Source organism: Mus musculus, chromosome 15 (genome assembly GCF_000001635.26).
Source record: "Mus musculus strain C57BL/6J chromosome 15, GRCm38.p6 C57BL/6J".
In the NCBI taxonomy this organism is placed as follows: Eukaryota; Metazoa; Chordata; class Mammalia; order Rodentia; family Muridae; genus Mus; species Mus musculus.
In genome coordinates, this window is record NC_000081.6 from 44,191,768 (window position 1) to 44,209,950 (window position 18,183).

Genomic DNA, 18,183 nt, shown 5'->3' on the forward strand with positions numbered 1-18,183 from the left:
CACTAAATTATTAAGATTTCACATTAGGGTCCTTACAGTAACTTCAAGTTACATGCATTTTTTTGAAAATCAGTTCATCGTTTCATAAAACATGCAATAAATCAAACTAAATGTGAGCTCACAATCCAGACAGTTTGATTAAAGTCTATTCTTTAATCTTTTGTTAGGTCATATCCTTGAGTAACACTTTAGGGAAATTTGTTCAAACAGTGTTAACCTTTCCTGAACATGAGATTCATCTGCCCAGATAAGAACAGTACATACACACTACAAGGAAGGGAAGCTATACATGGGTGTTGGTTCATTTCAACTTTGTGCTTAAATGTAAGATTTCAATTTCTCCACAAGCATGGGCCAGGTAATATAGGGGGGAAAAAAAAAGCAAGGCACATAAATTTGAAAATTAGTAGCTTGCTTACTTGCTTGTGTCCAGCTCAGACAACACACACAGTGTCTCTTACCATCCTGAACAAACAAGGTGACATGTATTTTCCATTAAGGAAAACACAAATTTCTGCTCTAGCACATAAAGTATTTTCTTTTGCTAACCAAACACCAAAAAATTTCTTTAGCAGATACAAAATTTCAGCAAAATCAAAATGTATGTTGACAATTTTTTTGGTACATAGTTTATCAGATGTCTTCTGTTTCCCTCCTGGGGTGGTGATGAAACCTGCATGCGCACAGAGGATGTGGAAAGCTTCTTGCTGGGCTGTGGAAGTGCTTTACCCTGGAGTTATTCTGACTTCGTAACCTACCTCCAGAACTCAAGGACTCCCATCCCAGATCCAGGGACCAGAATCTTGGTACAGTTTCTGAATCCTAATTTGAAAAATGATATCATATTTCTTATGTTTAGAGCCCATAAAATTGCATTTCATACTATTTCTCTGTAAGAAGCTCTCCATTGTTTTCTGAGCCTGTCACCTCCCTAAATCTTATCAAGTTATCTGAGATAATTTGATGCCACCCCCATACCCTCCTGCAGCCTAAAATAATAAATGCAGATAGCATAAATAGTTGCCTATTTGTGGATTCTGATGATTAGTGGAGAACTACCTACCCCTCCTCGACAAAGGAATGACTCTTATGGATTGCTCCTGTAGTTTCGATTGCACTGGTGTGCACGTGCTGTGGGAAGAACGTTGGTCATAGAAATGGAAATTTTTGTGGCATCTAGGAAAGGTAAAACCAAATACCACATGTTATCTCACTGATAATGTGGTAGGTCCAAACGAAGTGTTTGTTCTTTTCTCAGGCTTGAAGGGAAAGTCCAAAGCAAGATCAGAAAACAAATGAACAAGTCCAACCTTGGAGCTAGAACAATCTTACAAGGTACCCTGTGAAATTTGATGTCTATTTTTCTTATGAGGAATGTGGTACATGATTGAAAAGTCCTGTCTAAACAGCAGAGGGCCAGAAATACAGGCAAAATGTGGACTTGAGATAATGTGTATGTCACCTTGGATCCATCATCTATGTACTGTCCTATCTGCGTCTTCACCTGCTATTTCCAAAGAAATGCCTTCATTTCTCTCTAGTTAGAAGTACTCAAAAATATAAAGACCACAGCTGGTCTTTTTTTAAAAAAAAAAAAGATAGTATTATTTAAGATACTATGATTAAGAAACCTTAGTGCAAATATAAGGTTTGCTGTCATTTTACCTCACTTCTGTATTTTATGAATAAAAAAACCTACTTTACAAATATCTTAGTTAATTCAGTAACGTAGTGTTATAAGGATCATGAAGTTGATTAAAAATATAACATGATCTGACAAGGTTGGGGGTAAGGGTCAGGTGTGGAAAGAACTTTTTCCAGACTGTAAAGAACAAGTCAAAGGGAAAAGAACTCAAGGATGCTGTGAGTCACAGCCCAGGAAGAACCCCTAGTAAACACCCTATGGGCACTCACCCGTTGTCTGTCTCATCACAGCTCAGCCCTCTAAGTCAAAGAGGTGGTGAAATATTTCCCAACCCCATGTAATCCTTGGTGCTTTCCACAGCTTTACATGGCTCATGGTCATCAGTGTGCTTTCCACGGCTGCTTTTCTTCACTTACAATGCTATCTCTCATCCCCTCTTTTAAAGGAAGCTGTGCTTTTCTTCAAGAGTGTTCTCAGATGTTACCTTCTCTGGGACAGATCAAATGGGTCCTTCTGTCCACTGTACATCTACCCACAAGTATCTTTGTTTCTTAACTCAAGCCACTGAATGTCTATTTCAACTCATGTAACTATCCCTAAGTCTGTTTCACTCAATATCTGTGAGCTATGGGAATGTAAAATGTGGTGTTTAACTCCTAACCACTCAGAACATAACAGGAATTTAACAGTTATCTATTAGGAGAAGAAACAAGAGGTGCTGAGCATTTATTCAGAATATAGATGTTGAGGAATGGCAGGAGAAATGATTTGACATGGAATGGAATTGAAAGAGCTGACTCCCCTGCAAAACAGCATGGTAGTCACAGCACATCACCTATGAGATCTGAAGACTGAATAAAGGTCCGGGGAGAATGAGAAGGTGAGATTTGCTTTCTGAAGTAGGATTTTAATTTGAAGTAATGAAGTCAGGATAAAGTAAGGAGACAATGTCCCCTCACGGAAAGCACTTTCATCCCAATTAAAAGGCAAGAAAGAAATCATTGTGAGTAATCCCTGCCCTGTAGACCAGGGAGAAAGGATCAGTCGGTTAAACCAATTGTAGGAACAAACAAATATTTAGTCACAAGCGAGCCCAGGATAAGAGAATGTATGCTTGACTGGTATCCCCTTTCTCTCTAAAATTTAGGGAATGATTCAGAAGCCAAAACTCAATTACTGACAGAGGTCATGCATGTAACTTGTGTAATACATAGGCTGTGGTGTACCACATAGGTAGCAGGATATGGGGCAGGTAGAGGATGGGAGAGATCACGTTTCACATCAAGGACTCTGACAACAACCTTTCACTCACAGTCGCCAGTTGTGAGTTAACCTCCATACAGGACATCAGCACCATGACCCTTTGAATTTTCATGAGAAAAAAAAATCAATTTTAATATACAATTTCTAAATTTTGAAAAGAAAAAATTGTTTTAAATCACACTCGAGCTGACCCCGTTCATGCCAAACAATACACACCTGAAGGCTGTGTGTGGCTTCTGGGCCGTTAATTTGTAGCAATTTGGGAAAAGAAATGGGTACTAAGGTGTTTCTCCATGAGTCAAAGGGTTGGGGTCATTCACCGCGGCTCTCTCAGCATTTGCCTCAGTCTCATTGGGCACAGTTCTGATGCCCAGATGGTCCTGTCTACTTAAAATAGACTCCCCCTCTGAGGAGGATCTGATCTTGTAAAATAGAGAACTGGCACCACATGCTGAGAGTCCAGCTAAAGGCTCCTTTTCACTGTAGGCTGGTCAGACAAAAGCATGCAAACAGTAGCAGTTGATGTATTCAGTCCAGAGAAGAGCCATGTTATAGAATTGCCACAGGTGGCTTTAGACAGCTGAAATTCAGGCTGGCTTGTGCTTTTTCTAAAACGACATTGAGTCCGTAACACATTTTATCTCAAGCCCTGGGGACTGCAGTGACTCTTGGCTAGAATTTCATTAGATAACTGTCCCTCTTAGCTTCCATGGGTAGGTCCTGTGATTGGCATTTCAGGCAATAATGTAAGGGACAAAGGTACCTGCAGCAAGCAGAGGGCCTTGGAGCACTACAAGTTTCCACAGGTGGATTTTGATAATCTTATTTACTTGTTTTCTTTGTTTGCTTGTTTGTTCATGACACAAGGTCTTGATATATAGCCCAAACTGGTTTCAAATTCACAGCCCTTCTGACTCCTGACCACTGCGATTGCAGTATATACCCCTGCTCCAAGTCTTCAAGTCATTTTTTAAAAATAAAATTTTTATATGAGCCTCAGAAGCTCACAGTAAAAATGGTTTGAAATCAATTTTAACTCATTTTTCATTCATATAAAATGATAGAAGGGAGCAGATTTACTGGTTTAGTGGAGAAACAGTACAAGGGTTTCCATAGCAGAGAGAGAAGTTTCAAAGCAAACAGCTCTCAAAAGGTTTTGCTATCTCCTAAAATCCCATCAAGCAAGAAGTAAAAATTTATTTCAGAGCAGCTCAGGCACAAGAGTTTCTGCGGAACTTAGAGCATCTTTACCTACAAGCTCGGCTGCTTCCAGATCCTTTTATCTGTGATCAGGCATCCACACTGAGCACTATGTCAGCCACATGTTTAAAAGTAAATTCAACAGAAGATTCTGAATCAGTCAGGATTGACTAGCACTTCTGTGTGTGTGTGTGTGTGTGTGTGTGTGTGTGAGAGAGAGAGAGAGAGAGAGAGAGAGAGAGAGAGAGAGAGAGCTCTCATTAAGGGACGATCTATGGTTTGACAGCCTCGGTGCTGCGCCTGCTGCTGCTTCAGTTACTGCGGCTGTGTGGTCTGTCATGAGTTGAAAAGGGATGTGAGGGTTTAGAGGAACTGCCGCTCTGAAGACTGAGCCTCTGCTAAGTGATCTTCCTGCCAGACAGACTGGACAAGATTTCTTCTGCACGATTGGAAACTTGGACCTATTAGCACTTCATCTACACAGAGAAACAGGCAGCGTGACAGAGTGAAGAGGTAAGAGAGAAAACTCTCTTCTATTAAGGTTGGAGACTTGGGGTGTGGGGAAGTTAGACGCAAAACCTTGTTATTTTATACCAATGATACTTCACTCTTAAAAGCTGGAACCAGTAGTTAATTTCCTACGAGGCTTGACCATAGCACCCTTTGATACCTTTCCTTCTTAGCTGTACTTTTCCTGAGTATCTGAGAGGTTTCTTTGTAAATGTATTTCTAGCACATTTTTGGGTTTTGGTAGTTTGGAATTGTTCATTTGTTGTTTTTGATTTTCCAATTGGACCCAGTTTCAAAACAGGATACTTTCCTGCTTCTCTTAAGATTTTTCCCTGTGAAAAGGCAATTGTTAAGTCGTCCCTTTTAATGTGATGTGGTCAAAACAGTACTTCATTTTGCCTAGACCTGCAAAAAAAAAAAAAAAAAAAAAAAAAAAAAAAAAAAAAAGACCAAACAAACAAACAAATAAGGAGTTTTCAGAAGTACATTAGCACCCCATTAATGTAGAACCTCAGAGGTGTAAAGAGAGGAAATGAGTTGCTTATGAGTGTGGCTTGATTGGAAATGAAGGGATTGTGGGTGAATATGTGTGTGGCTTTTCACAGGGGAAAGAACTACTGCAAAAACAAACAGACAGAAAGGTGAAGGCTGGAAAGATGTTTTAGAGTCCCCGTGTCAGAGAAGCTTCAAGCCACTGAAGATGGAGAATGATACTGTCAGTGAAATGAACCAAACCGAGCTCCAGCCACAAGCAGCTGTGGCCCTCGAGTACCAGGTGGTTACCATCTTACTTGTGGTCATTATTTGTGGACTGGGCATTGTGGGCAACATCATGGTAGTCCTGGTGGTCATGAGAACAAAGCACATGAGAACCCCTACAAACTGTTACCTGGTAAGTCTGGCTGTGGCAGATCTCATGGTTCTGGTGGCTGCAGGCCTCCCCAACATAACCGACAGTATCTATGGTTCCTGGGTCTATGGCTATGTTGGCTGCCTCTGCATTACATATCTCCAGTACCTAGGCATTAATGCATCTTCATGTTCAATAACGGCCTTTACCATTGAAAGGTACATAGCAATCTGTCACCCCATCAAAGCCCAGTTTCTCTGCACGTTTTCCAGAGCCAAAAAAATCATCATCTTTGTCTGGGCCTTCACATCCATTTACTGTATGCTCTGGTTCTTCCTGCTGGATCTCAACATCAGCACCTACAAAAACGCTGTTGTGGTTTCCTGTGGCTACAAGATCTCCAGGAACTACTACTCACCTATTTACCTAATGGACTTTGGTGTCTTTTATGTTGTGCCAATGATCCTGGCCACTGTGCTTTATGGATTTATAGCTAGAATCCTCTTCTTAAACCCCATTCCTTCAGACCCTAAAGAAAACTCTAAGATGTGGAAAAATGACTCAATCCATCAGAACAAGAATTTGAATTTAAATGCCACCAACAGATGCTTCAACAGCACTGTATCTTCCAGGAAGCAGGTAAGCAGAGCTGAACTTCCAAGTCAAGGCAGGAAATGTGAAATAGAATTTTTGTGAGATGGGATCAACTTTGCCCTACTTAGCTGATGGCAGAAGCAAAATACAATTATGCAGATGTCTCATGGCATAAGCTGCTGCTTTGCATATTAAATGCACCTAGGGATCACTGAAGATCTAAAAATAAATGGAGGGATTTGATAGCAGTTTAGCAGGAAGCAGTTTCATGTTAAGATATGGGGGACTGTAGACAGATCCCCAGAAACCTTGATTTAAAACAAGGTTCCTCTCTGAAAATGTTATCAGAACATTCAGAGTACTTCGAGCCTCTGGAGGGAAAATTTCTGTTGCATGACAAAGAGTTGCCTTTCAGGAAATCTACTACACATTTATCAAGAGAATTTGACAATAGATTAGTGAGTCACAATAATAGAACTTTTCTTGCATTATATAGTTACTCACAACTGACACCCACAAAAGACATTTAATCAGCCTTATTTGGTTAGTCTTGATGAGAGATGATTCTCTAATCTTCTTCTATAGATCTTTCCAAGTTATCTTAGTGTGCAGGAGGTGGGAATACATTTTCCAGAGGTGGAGGGGATTCAAAAGAATGGCCAATATCAAGCTGAATCAGTTATAAACAATTTTTAATGTAGGATTTCTAGCTTAGCATAACGGGAACCCTTTTATGCTTCCATATAACCTAATGCATGTGTGGCTGCAGTGGAATGATGGTTTTATTAGTGAGTAAAGCATCTCATTTATAAGCTAATATAAAAATAGAAGGCTCTATAGCATATATGTCTGTACAACTGTCCTGAGATACTTATGAGCCTATCACTTATCTTTTTCTCTATTTGTAATGATTATGAGGCAAATACTTATTCTCATACTGAGAAGAGAAATCATGGAATTAACAATATAGTTTCTTTCAAATCACTTGAAATTTTTTTGCCAGGAAATCAGTTAATTCTATTTATGTCTGTAGAAAACTGAGTGTGCTTTTAGAACCATGTATGTGGATCATCCATACTATAAGTTCTTAAACTCTAGGTTACCTAATATGTTATGAATTATTACTGGATAAATTGTGATATGTGCACATGGCAGAAAAAAACTTACACTAGGAAAGACTGTTGCAATGAAGAGAGCTATAGTTAAAGAGAATGCATGCAGCATTTTAAATGACATGTGACACTTGATTTACATGACATATATTATATGAAGTCAAAAGGGATCTCATGACTAACTACTACCAATCTTTGCTTCTGAACACAGACAACAATGCTATGGTGTCAATGCTAATACAAGGTGTAGCTGGCCATTAACCAAAGCTTGATTCATGGAAATGGTGAGACATACATTGCCCATCTGTCAAGAGAAATGTTAACACATACAATATGACAATACGTAATATGCGCATCTTAGTGACCAAACATTAGTTAATATTAGCACAAAGATAGGTCAGTTAGAATGTGTTATACAGTGTTATACTCACATTTATATTCTGGTTATAATTTTTAAAGCTTGTTTGTCTGGCCTAATGTCCTTTCTTTCAATTACAGTCATTACGTCCTATCAGTGAGAATAATGTGCTTTAGATTGCTAATTATATTACATGTTCACAGTCATTTCTAAGGGTATGAATGGTGAGCATGAGAACAATGTAGTGTTTAGACATGAGAAACTGACAGCTCAGGGTAAGGAAGATTGGAAGGGTAAGAGATGGACCAGGGAGCCAGAAGGTTACCCCTAAAAGTAGCTGGTAGTGTTACAAGCAAAAGTAAGATTCTCTATAGCAGTGGTTCTCACTCTTCCTGATGCTGTGACCCTTTAACACAGTTCCTCATGTTTTGGTGACCTTAACCATAAAATTATTTTTATTGCTTCTTCAAAACTGTAATTTTGCTACTGTTTTAAATCATAATGTAAATATCTGTGTTTTCTGATGATATTAGGCCACCCCTGTGAAAGAGTCCTTTGACCTCCAAAAGGGTCCTCACCCAAAGGTTGAGGACTACTAATTTATAGGGAGAATTTAAAGCACCGTAAATAAAATGTGTGACATAGGAATAAAAAGAAGTACTATTCAATATGGTATCAGGCTCACATCTGGACCATCAGTATGGCAGCAGGTTCACATCAAGACCTTTAAATATGGTAGCAGAATCACATCTAGACCATTCAATATGGTAGCAGGCTCACATCTAGACCATTCAGTACGGTAGCAGACTCACATTTAGATGCACAGTGGCAGCCCCAAAGAATGGGATCACAGTTGTGAATAAGGTCCATTTGTTGCAAAGTTAGTCATCTATGTTCTGGACTTTCCATTTTCTAAAAACACTTCTTAGTTCTTCATAAGGTTAAAATCTCCATGTCCTATAATCCAATGATGTTTATTTTACTATTTCTCTCCGATTTTTTTCTTTTAGACAATTGTAACTTACACCGTAATAAATACTTTCAGGGCCAGGTCCTTCTAGCCAAACTACTAAAATCAAATGAGCATAGCTTAGAGGATTACATTTTAAAGAAAATAAAAAGATCATTTTTCTGTGAAAGACAATAAGATAATAAGCTTTCTTTGCTTATTCAGCTTTTCTTGCATCTCCAGTGTAAAAAGTCTAAACCCAAACCTTGTTCTATTACTCGACAATTTGATTGGATTTTAGTAATCTCCTGAGTTGAGATCAATTAAATTCAACCTCACTCCACTCTGTGGCTAGAAGGTATGTAAAGGGATTGCCTGATTGAACCTATCTTTTGTTTTACAGTGGGTGGTCTGACTGTGAGAAGACAGAGTTTAAAGGGTGGCATGTGTTACATTCAGCTCTGCCTACACAGAGCCAGAAACTCCCTCAGTGCATTCCGTTCCTATGTTCAGCACTGTGAAGACAAGCCATCTCTAACACTGGTCATCTCTATCATTATCTGTGTGTTTCTGCATTATTTATTGAATCTAAAATGCTTAGGAGCACAAAGCCCTTTTTGGTAAAATTCTTACCTTTTTGTTAAAATTCTGCACTGTCAATAAACAAACTCATTTCAAGTATTTACTTTCTGTGGACTTCCAGGATTTGCAAGGTATCTTACAGACCAGGTTGCTGCTCTTGTTTTCAGTCCCACCACTTAGCAACTCCTCCTGTCTTAGAGTATAGGGAGTGGGAAACTCAAGTGACCTAGTCCTAATAGAAGTTACTAGAGATTCTATTCATTTTCATTATAGTTTTTTATTAATTTATCGTATTTTATTAAAATACTTGCTCTTCGTTCTGTAAAGTGCTTAAGACATCTCTGCTTTACTAGAAACAAATGTTGAAATCTCAAGAAACAAAACCAAAGCAGCTTCCCTCTCTAAAGTAGCACGTGCCATCTGGGGACGGCACTGGAGATGGCAGTGGTTATCAGGAGGTTATAAAGCAACTGTCTTGTGGGACTCTGGGTGAACTAAGAATGAGGAAAGGGGGGCTCGCTGTCAAAGACCACCACTGCCATTTTCTTATATTTCTTTTCTAATTGGATCAGTTTAAATTATTATAGCCTATATTGTTTATGCTTGCTTCTCATTTTTACTCCTAAAATATTAAAAGTAAAAATTTTAAAGAGAAAACAAATAGTAAAACTAATCACAACTTAATCAGTTTTCTAAGCCCCAGTTTTCTTATCCATAAAATGGGTAAAAAACCAATTCACTTATAGAGTTGTTGCAGAAATCAAGTGAGCTGCAGCAGACAAAATTTGTGTTTGCTCTGTCCCCACTGTCAGCCCCTTTTCAGGAATTAAATCATCCCGGCGCCCTTGTTATCTGCTCTGAAGCAGCCTTAGACCTTTGGTTATCTAATATCAAATGACAGGTCTGAGAATGTCTAAATAACATCATACAGACTGAGGCAGGTTATATATATATATATATATTCCTAAATATATGTAATATATAGCTTCCTGCTATATATATTCCTAAATACACACACACACACATGTAACAACAATTAAAGAAAAGGGGGTAATAAATTTGAAAGAGAGCAAGGTAAGGACATATGAGAAAAGACAGAAGGAGGAAAGAGAAGGGGAAAACTACATAATTATAATCTCAAAAAATTATGTGTGTGCATGTCAGTGTGTGTGTGTGTGTGTGTGTGTGTGTGTGTGTGTGTGTGTGTTTAAAGAAAAAAACAATCTTGAACAAAGCACAAAGCAACTCTAGAGTGGTGGTGCAACACTGTTATATCCTCCACAGTGGAAGACAGGTTTAAGGCAGGGTAGTGGAGTGGCTCAGCAGCATACACATCAAGTCTCCATTTAAATACATAAGCAAACAAACAAAAACAAAGGACTGAGGCAGAGGCATAATAGTGGAATGGCCTGAATGTAGGAGTTGAGAGCACAAAGGCTTATAGGTTTCGTGACTCATGCAGCTGGCAGCTGCATGCACATTTTAGAGAACAACCCCACCTCCCCTTGTTTCAAAATCCAATGTAATATCTCAATATAATGTAATCTTCTCACCCAGCCGGGAACTCAGTGATTGGCCTTACAAGGCAAAGCATAGTGACCTTTGTAGCACTCATCCTTCATTACAGCTTTCCCAAACTTACTGGGGTTGTTTACACAGGCTTACCTTTCACCTTTAATTGTTTTATTTCTTCTAATCATGTAGATTCAACTATATTCATACTAATATAAAGAAACCTCTAAGTCAAAAAAAACAATCAAAGTAGTTTGTCACACACATATATAGCTAAGTGTGTCTCTTTGATTTTATTAATAAAGAATAACTTCCTGCCTGAGGGTGGTGGCACATGCTTTTAATCCTATCACTCAGAAGGCAGAGGCAGGTGGCTCTTTGAGTTCAATGCCAACCTGGTCTACGAGTGAGTTCTAGGACAGCAAAGGCTATATAGAGAAACCCTGTGTTTTTTTTTTTTTTTAAGAATAGTTTCCATTTCCTGATTCATATACTGTTTCAAGGACATTTCCCATAAATGTACTAAATGATAACCTCTCAGCTGTGTGCTTTGTGTCCTTCATCCTAGATGAGTACACCCTGTTTGTCTGGAACTTTGAATTTGCAGCTTTGAGCCAAGATTTCACCATCAAAAATAGGTATATTCTACAAAAGAGGAATGCCTTTACCACTGCAGATCTTAAAACAAGCTATTCTTTTCTTCATTTTTTATTAAACTAATAAAATTTATTTTAAAATACACAACTCAGTATTGACATTTTTGAGTCATCAAAATAATTTATAATATCTACATGCCTCATAAATATACATGATATCTTCTAAAGCTAAAAGTAATATGCATTCAATCAGTTTTTAAAATCTATTTGGAACACTAAACATGGTAGAAGTAGAAAAAAGGTCTCATATGAAGTCCTCCAAGAATGGAAATTGTATCAGGTTCCTGAATAGAAAGAAACAGTTCGATGTCCGAGGGAGAATACACAGTATAGCTGTGGCTTCATACAATGAATTTGGTAGCGTTCCATCTGCTCCTATTTTGCCGAATAGTTTGAAGAGTATTGGTATTAGGTCTTCTTTGAAGGTCTGATAGAATTCCACACTAAACCCATTTGGTCCTGCACTTTTTTGCTTGAGAAACTTTTGATGACAGCATTCATTTCTTTAGGGGTTATGGGACTGTTTAGATGGTTTGTCTGATCCTGATTTAACTTGGGTATTTGGTATCTGTCTAGAAAATTGTCTATTTCATCCAGATTTTCCAGTTTTGTTGAGTATAGGAGTTTGTAGTAGGATATGATGCTTTCTTTTAATTTCCTCAGTTTCCGTTGTTATATCTCCATTTTCATTTCTGATTTTGTTAATTTAGATACTGTCTCTGTCCACTCTGGTTAGTCTGGCTAAGGGTTCATCTATCTTGTTGATTTTCTCAAAGAACCAGCTCCTTATTTTGTTCATTCTTTGTTTAGTTCTTTTTGTTGATACTTGGTTTATTTTAGCTCTGAGTTTGATTATTTCCTGCTGTCTATTACTCTTGGGTATATTTGCTTCTATTCATTCTAGAGCTTTCAGGTATGCTGTTAAGCTGCTGATGTATGCTTTCTCCAGTTTCTTTTTAGAGGCACTCAGCCCTGTTTTCCTCTTAGCACTGCTTTTATTGTGTCCGATAAATTTGGGTATGTTGTGCCTTCATTTTCATTAAATTCTAAAAAGTTTTTAATTTCTTTGTTTCTTCCTCGACCAAGTTATCATTGAGTAGAGTGTTGTTCAGCTTCCATGTGTATGTGAGCATTCTGTTGTTTTGTTGCTATTGAAGACCAGCCTTAGTCCGTGGTGATCTGATAGAATGTATGAAATTATTTCAATTTTCTTGTATCTGTTGAGGCCTGTTTTGTGACTGATTATATGGTCAATTTTGGAGAAGGTACCATGAGGTGTTGAGAAGAAGTTATATTCTTTTGTTTTAGGATGAAACGTTCTGTAGATTTCTGTTAAATCCATTTGGTCCATAACTTCTGTTAGTTTCACTGTTTCTCTGTTTAGTTTGTGTTTCCATGGTCTGTCCTTTGATGAGAGTGGGATGTTGAAGTCTCCCACTATTATTGTGTGAGGTATAATGTGTGCTTTGAGCTTTAGTAAAGTTTCTTTTACGAATGTGGGTACCCTTTCATTTGGAGCATAGATGTTCAGAATTGAGAGTTCTTTTTGGTAGCTTTTTCCTTTGATGAGTATGAAGTGTCCTTCCTAATCCTTTTTAATAACTTTTGTGTGAAAGTTGGTTTTATTCATTGTTTGAATGGCTACTCCAGCTTATTTGTTTGGAAAATTGTTTTCCAGATCTTTACTCTGAGGTAGTGTCTGTCTTTGATACTGTTGTGAATTTCCTGTATGGAACAAAATGCTGAGTCCTGTTTAAATATCCAGCTTGTTTTTCTATGTCTTCTTATTGGGGGAATTAAGTCCATTGATGTTAAGTGATATTAAGGAATAGTGATTATTGATTTCTGTTATTTTTTATGTTATTTTTGTGTTTTGTGGCTATCTTCTTTGGGGTTTATTGAAAGAAGATTACTTTCTTGCTTTTTCTAGGGTGTAGTTTTCCTCCTTGTGTTGGTGTTTTCCATCTACTATACTTTGCAGGGCTGGATTTGTGGAAAAATATTGTATTAATTTGTTTTTCTCAAGAAATATCTTGGTTACTCCATCTATGGTAATTGAGAATTTTGCTATCCAGGCAGTGGTAGTCCATGCCTTTAATCCCAGCACTTGGGAGGCAGAGGCAGGCAGATTTCTGAGTTTGAGGCCAGCCTGGCCTACAGAGTGAGTTCCAGGGCAGCCAGGGCTATACAGAGGAGAGAGAGAGAGAGAGAGAGAGAGAGAGAGAGAGAGAGAGAGAGAGAGAGAAAGAGAGAGTTTTCTTGGGTATAGTAACCTGGTCTGGCATTTGTGTTCTATTAGGATCTTTATAACATCTGCCCAGGATCTTCAGCTTTCATAGTCTCTGGTGAGAATTCTGGTGTAATTCTGATAGGTCTGCATTTGTACGTTAATTGACCTTTTTCCCTTACTGCTTTTAATATTCTTTCTTTGTTTTGTGCATTTGCTTTTTTGATTGTTATTGTAAGAGGAAAAATTTCTTTTCTGGTCCAATCTATTTGGAGCTCTGTAGGCTTGTTGTATGTTTATGGGCAACTCTTTCTTTAGGTTAGGGAAGTTTTCTTCTATAATTTTGTTGAAGATATTTACTGGCCCTTTAAGGTGGGAATCTTCACTCTCTTCTATACCTATTATCCTTAGGTTTGCTCCTCATTGTGTCCTGGATTTCCTGAGTGTTTTGGGTTAGGAGCTTTTTGCATTTTCTTTGACTGTTTTGTCAGTGTTTTCTAAGTTATCCTCTGCACTTTAGATTCTCTTTTTTATCTCTTGTATTGTGTTGGTGATGTTTGTGTCTATGACTCCTGATCTCTTTCGTAGATTTTATCTCTCTATGGTTGTAACCCTTTGTGATTTCTTTATTGTTTCTATTTCCATTTTTAGATCCTGGAATGTTTTGTTCAATTCTTTCACCTGTTTGGTTGTGTTTTACTGTAAGTCTTTAAGGAATTTTTGTTTCCTCTTAAGAGCTTCTACCTGTCTGCCTGTGTTCTCCTGTATTTCTTTAAGGGATTTATTTATGCCCTTCTTAAAGATCCCTGTCTTCATCATGAGATGTGATTTTAAATCAGTCTTGCTTTCCTGGTGTGTTGGAGTGTCCAGGGCTTGCTGTTGTGGGAGAACATGTTTCTGATGATGCCATGTAGCCTTGGTTTCTATTGCTTATGTTCTTGTCCTTAACTTTTGCCATTTGGTTATCCCTGGTGTTAGCTGGTCTTGCTGTTTCTGACTGTGGCTTATTCCTCCTGCAATCCTGTGTGTCAGTACTCCTGGGACACCAGATTTCTCTGGGAGGAATTTGGGTATGGAGAGCTGTGGCACAGGGTCAGCTCCAGGGTACAGACAGAAAATTGAAAGATCCTGTCCCTGGCTGCTCTTTGGATCTTGTGTCCTAATGGCTCTGGGAGGGTACCCCTTGGGCCAGAAATTTGAACTGAAGTGGTGGTCTTACCTGTGCATACAGGTGTGTCAGCAATCCTGGGAGACCAGCTCTCTCCTGACAGTATTTGGGTATGAAGTGCTGTGGCACAGGATTAGTTCTGGGATGCAGATGGAAACCAGAAGGACCCTGTCCTAGGCTGCTTCTCAGTTCCTGTGTCCTGAAGTCTTCAGACAGGTCCCTCAGAGCAGAAGTAGTAGTCTTACTTGTGCTCACAGGAGTGTCCACAGTCCTGGGAGACCAGCTCTCTCCTGAACATATTTGGGTATGGAGTGAACAAGCTATTTTTTTTAATTTATTTTTTTATTAGGTATTTTCCTCATTTACATTTTCAATGCTATCCCAAAAGTCCCCCATACCCACCCCCCAATCCCCTACCCACCCACTCCCCCTTTTTGGCCCTGGGGTTCCCCTGTACTGGGGTATATAAAGTTTGCAAGTCCAATGGGCCTCTCTTTGCAGTGATGGCCGACTAAGCCATCTTTTGATACATATGCAGCTAGAGACAAGAGCTCTGGGGTACTGGTTAGTTCATATTGTTGTTCCACCTATAGGGTTGCAGTTCCCTTTAGCTCCTTGGGTAATTTCTCTAGCTCCTCCATTGGGGGCCATGTGATCCATCCAATAGCTGACTGTGATCATCCACTTCTGTGTTTGCTAGGCCCCGGCATAGTCTCACAAGAGAGAGCTATATCTGGGTCCTTTCAGCAAAATCTTGCTAGTGTATGCAATGGTGTCAGCATTTGGAAGCTGATTATGGGATGGATCCCTGCATATGGCATTCACTGCATATGGTCCATCCTTTCGTCACAGCTCCAAATTTTGTCTCTGTAACTCCTTCCATGGGTGTTTTGTTCCAATTTCTAAAAAGGGGCAAAGTGTCCACACTTTGGTCTTCATTCTTCTTGAATGTCATGCGTTTAGCAAATTGTATCTTATATCTTGGGTATCCTAAGTTTCTGGGCTAATATCCACTTATCAGTGAGTACATATTGTGTGAGTTCCTTTGTGATTGGGTTACCTCACTCAGGATGATGCCCTCCAGATCCATCCATTTGCCTAGGAATTTCATAAATTCATTTTTTTAATAGCTGAGTAGTACTCCATTGTGTAAATGTTCCACATTTTCTGTATCCATTCCTCTGATGAGGGGCATCTGGGTTCTTTCCAGCTTCTGGCTATTATAAATAAGGCTGCTATGAACATAGTGGAGCATGTATCCTTCTTACCGGTTGGGACATCTTCTGGATATATGCCCAGGAGAGGTATTGCTGGATCCTCCAGTAGTACTATGTCCAATATTCTGAGGAACTGCCAGACTGATTTCCAGAGTGGTTGTACAGGCTTGCAATCCCACCAACAATGGAGGAGTGTTCCTCTTTCTCCACATCCTTGCCAGCATCTGCTGTCACCTGAATTTTTGATCTTAGCCATTCTGACTGGAGTGAAGTGGAATCTCAGGGTTGTTATGATTTGCATTTCCCTGATGATTAAGGATGTTGAACATTTTTTCAGGTGCTTCTCAGCCATTCGGTATTCCTCAGGTGAGAATTTTTTGGCGAGCAAGCTATTCTTAAGGATCTTTTTTTCTTTAGATAATACCCTCTATGACACCATTGAATCTTTTCATAAATTTTCTTCTATGTCCATGCTTAAACCAACCACTTATAGGTCTTTAGTATAAAGCTTTAGGAAGCCATCTTTTCATTCATATTGATGATTACATCTGGGATTTCGTAGATCAGACTTAATAGATCTAATTAAGCTCATTCTCCACTTTATAAACCTATACCTCTCTCTTCCCTGTTTTATGCTTCCAAAATAGAAACCCAGGAGTCTGCCTAAATACATTTTGCTCCTGTCATCCCCTAACCTAAACCTAAGCAGTAGTAAAGACCTGCTGGTCCTAGTGGTAATTCTCAAGGTTGACCCACTTCTTCCCCAACACTAGCACTGTGCAGATTCACCACCTCTCTCTGTTCTAGTTCAATACACAACTCACTAGTCCCTCCAACTCCTGTTCTACTCCACCCAGCCACTCTGCACATTGCTCACTAAATGATCTCTCTCACGCAGAGCTCCATTATCAAACATAGTTTTTAGGGTTCCCTGAAGCCTAACATTTAAACTACCTGGCATAACAAATAAAATCCTGGCACCTTGCCATACTTTCAGCTTCATCTCCCATGGCTCTCTCAACTTACACTTTATGCTCCAGCAGAACTGAATTATTTTCAGTTCTCTGAGTATACTATGTTCTCAGCCAGAACATCCTTCCTCTGGCAGTCTCCCAGTTGTCTTTCAAATCTCAAATCCATCTCTTATGCACACCTTAAAGCCTGTCCTGAAATTCTCAGGCAGAGTTTCACAGCTGATTCCCTAGCTGGCAGTACACACAAAAGTCTCTTTTTTCCTATGTTTCTATAGTATTTTGCATATATTTTTGATTTAGAAATTTTGGCCACTCAGACTTATTAGCTTGTCTGTCTTCTCTACCTCCTAGTATCCTTAATAGTAAGAACTTTCACCTTGTACTATGTTCAGGACTGAATGTGGAATATGGTAGGTCTCCCGGGTGTAAGGATACAGTGGTATACTGTAGCCTGGGAATACAGGCTTTGCAAGAGCAGGTTGTCAGTCTCTCTTCCTACCTACATATACATAACCATCATAACATTGCTTAAAATTGACCCTGCTTATTGTGACTTCACTACCTAAATCAATAAATGTAAAAATAAAGTCCTTCCTCTTTATTTTCCAACAAATTTTTGTTGTATGACTGTACCTAAAAGACAGCACTTTACACAAGCAATATAAATAAGAGTGTAAAAACTAGATGCATGAGTGCTTTAGGTCTCAGGTATGCCCAATACTCTATTTTGCCCCATGAGAAAATATTGCCTATGTGTGCTCAATCCTTCTTTAATTATAACTAGAATTTTTATCTCTTCTATTAGATCCTTCTTTAAATTCCAAAATAACACAAGAAACGAATCACTGAATCATGATTAAATTAGTAGATAAGTCCTTTTTAGGAAGATTTTTGTTTTCCTACAATGCTGACAAGGCCAACTCACAACCACTGCAGACTCAGACAATTCTCTTTGTAATACAAAATCCAGTTGCCTATCCCATGGGCTTTAAAAATCCTCTCCTAAATGAAGGAGCTACTTTGAACAGAATTTGCAAAGAAAAGCAATGGCAACCTAGGGAAGATAAACCATATGAGCATTAGTGCAAAGACAGCAATAGATCCAAGTGAAGGGAAATGTCCCCCAGTGAGTAATTTTCCTAAAATACTTCATGTACATCATAGATAGATAGATAGATAGATAGATAGATAGATAGATAGATGATAGATAGATAGATAGATAGATAGATAGATAATTTCTCTTTTGTCTGTCTTTCAAAACCTCATCATGTTTTATGGCTTTGTTCACCTGTTGCTTCTTTAACTCAATAAGCACTTGTTGAGCACCAATTTCAGGCCAAGCAGTATTTCAGAGAAGCAATAACAG

At 38.7% G+C, this 18,183-nt stretch overlaps 1 protein-coding gene across 3 annotated transcripts in view; it reads left to right on the forward strand.

Annotated features, from left to right (window-relative positions):
* Positions 1-4,156: 4,156 nt before the first annotated feature.
* Positions 4,157-18,183, forward strand: part of Trhr (thyrotropin releasing hormone receptor) — a 39,989-nt gene continuing 25,962 nt past the window's right edge. The window contains exons 1-3 of one of the 3 annotated variants that reach the window (XM_006520748.2): positions 4,157-4,621; positions 5,224-6,107; positions 8,885-9,170. In XM_006520748.2, coding sequence (XP_006520811.1) covers positions 5,319-6,107; positions 8,885-8,896 — 801 coding nt within the window. In that variant the 5' untranslated portion in view covers positions 4,157-4,621; positions 5,224-5,318 and the 3' untranslated portion in view covers positions 8,897-9,170. Of the gene's footprint in view, positions 4,622-5,223; positions 6,108-8,884; positions 9,171-18,183 lie in introns of those variants that run through there. The other 2 variants (XM_006520747.1, NM_013696.2) reach the window with 2 other exon arrangements.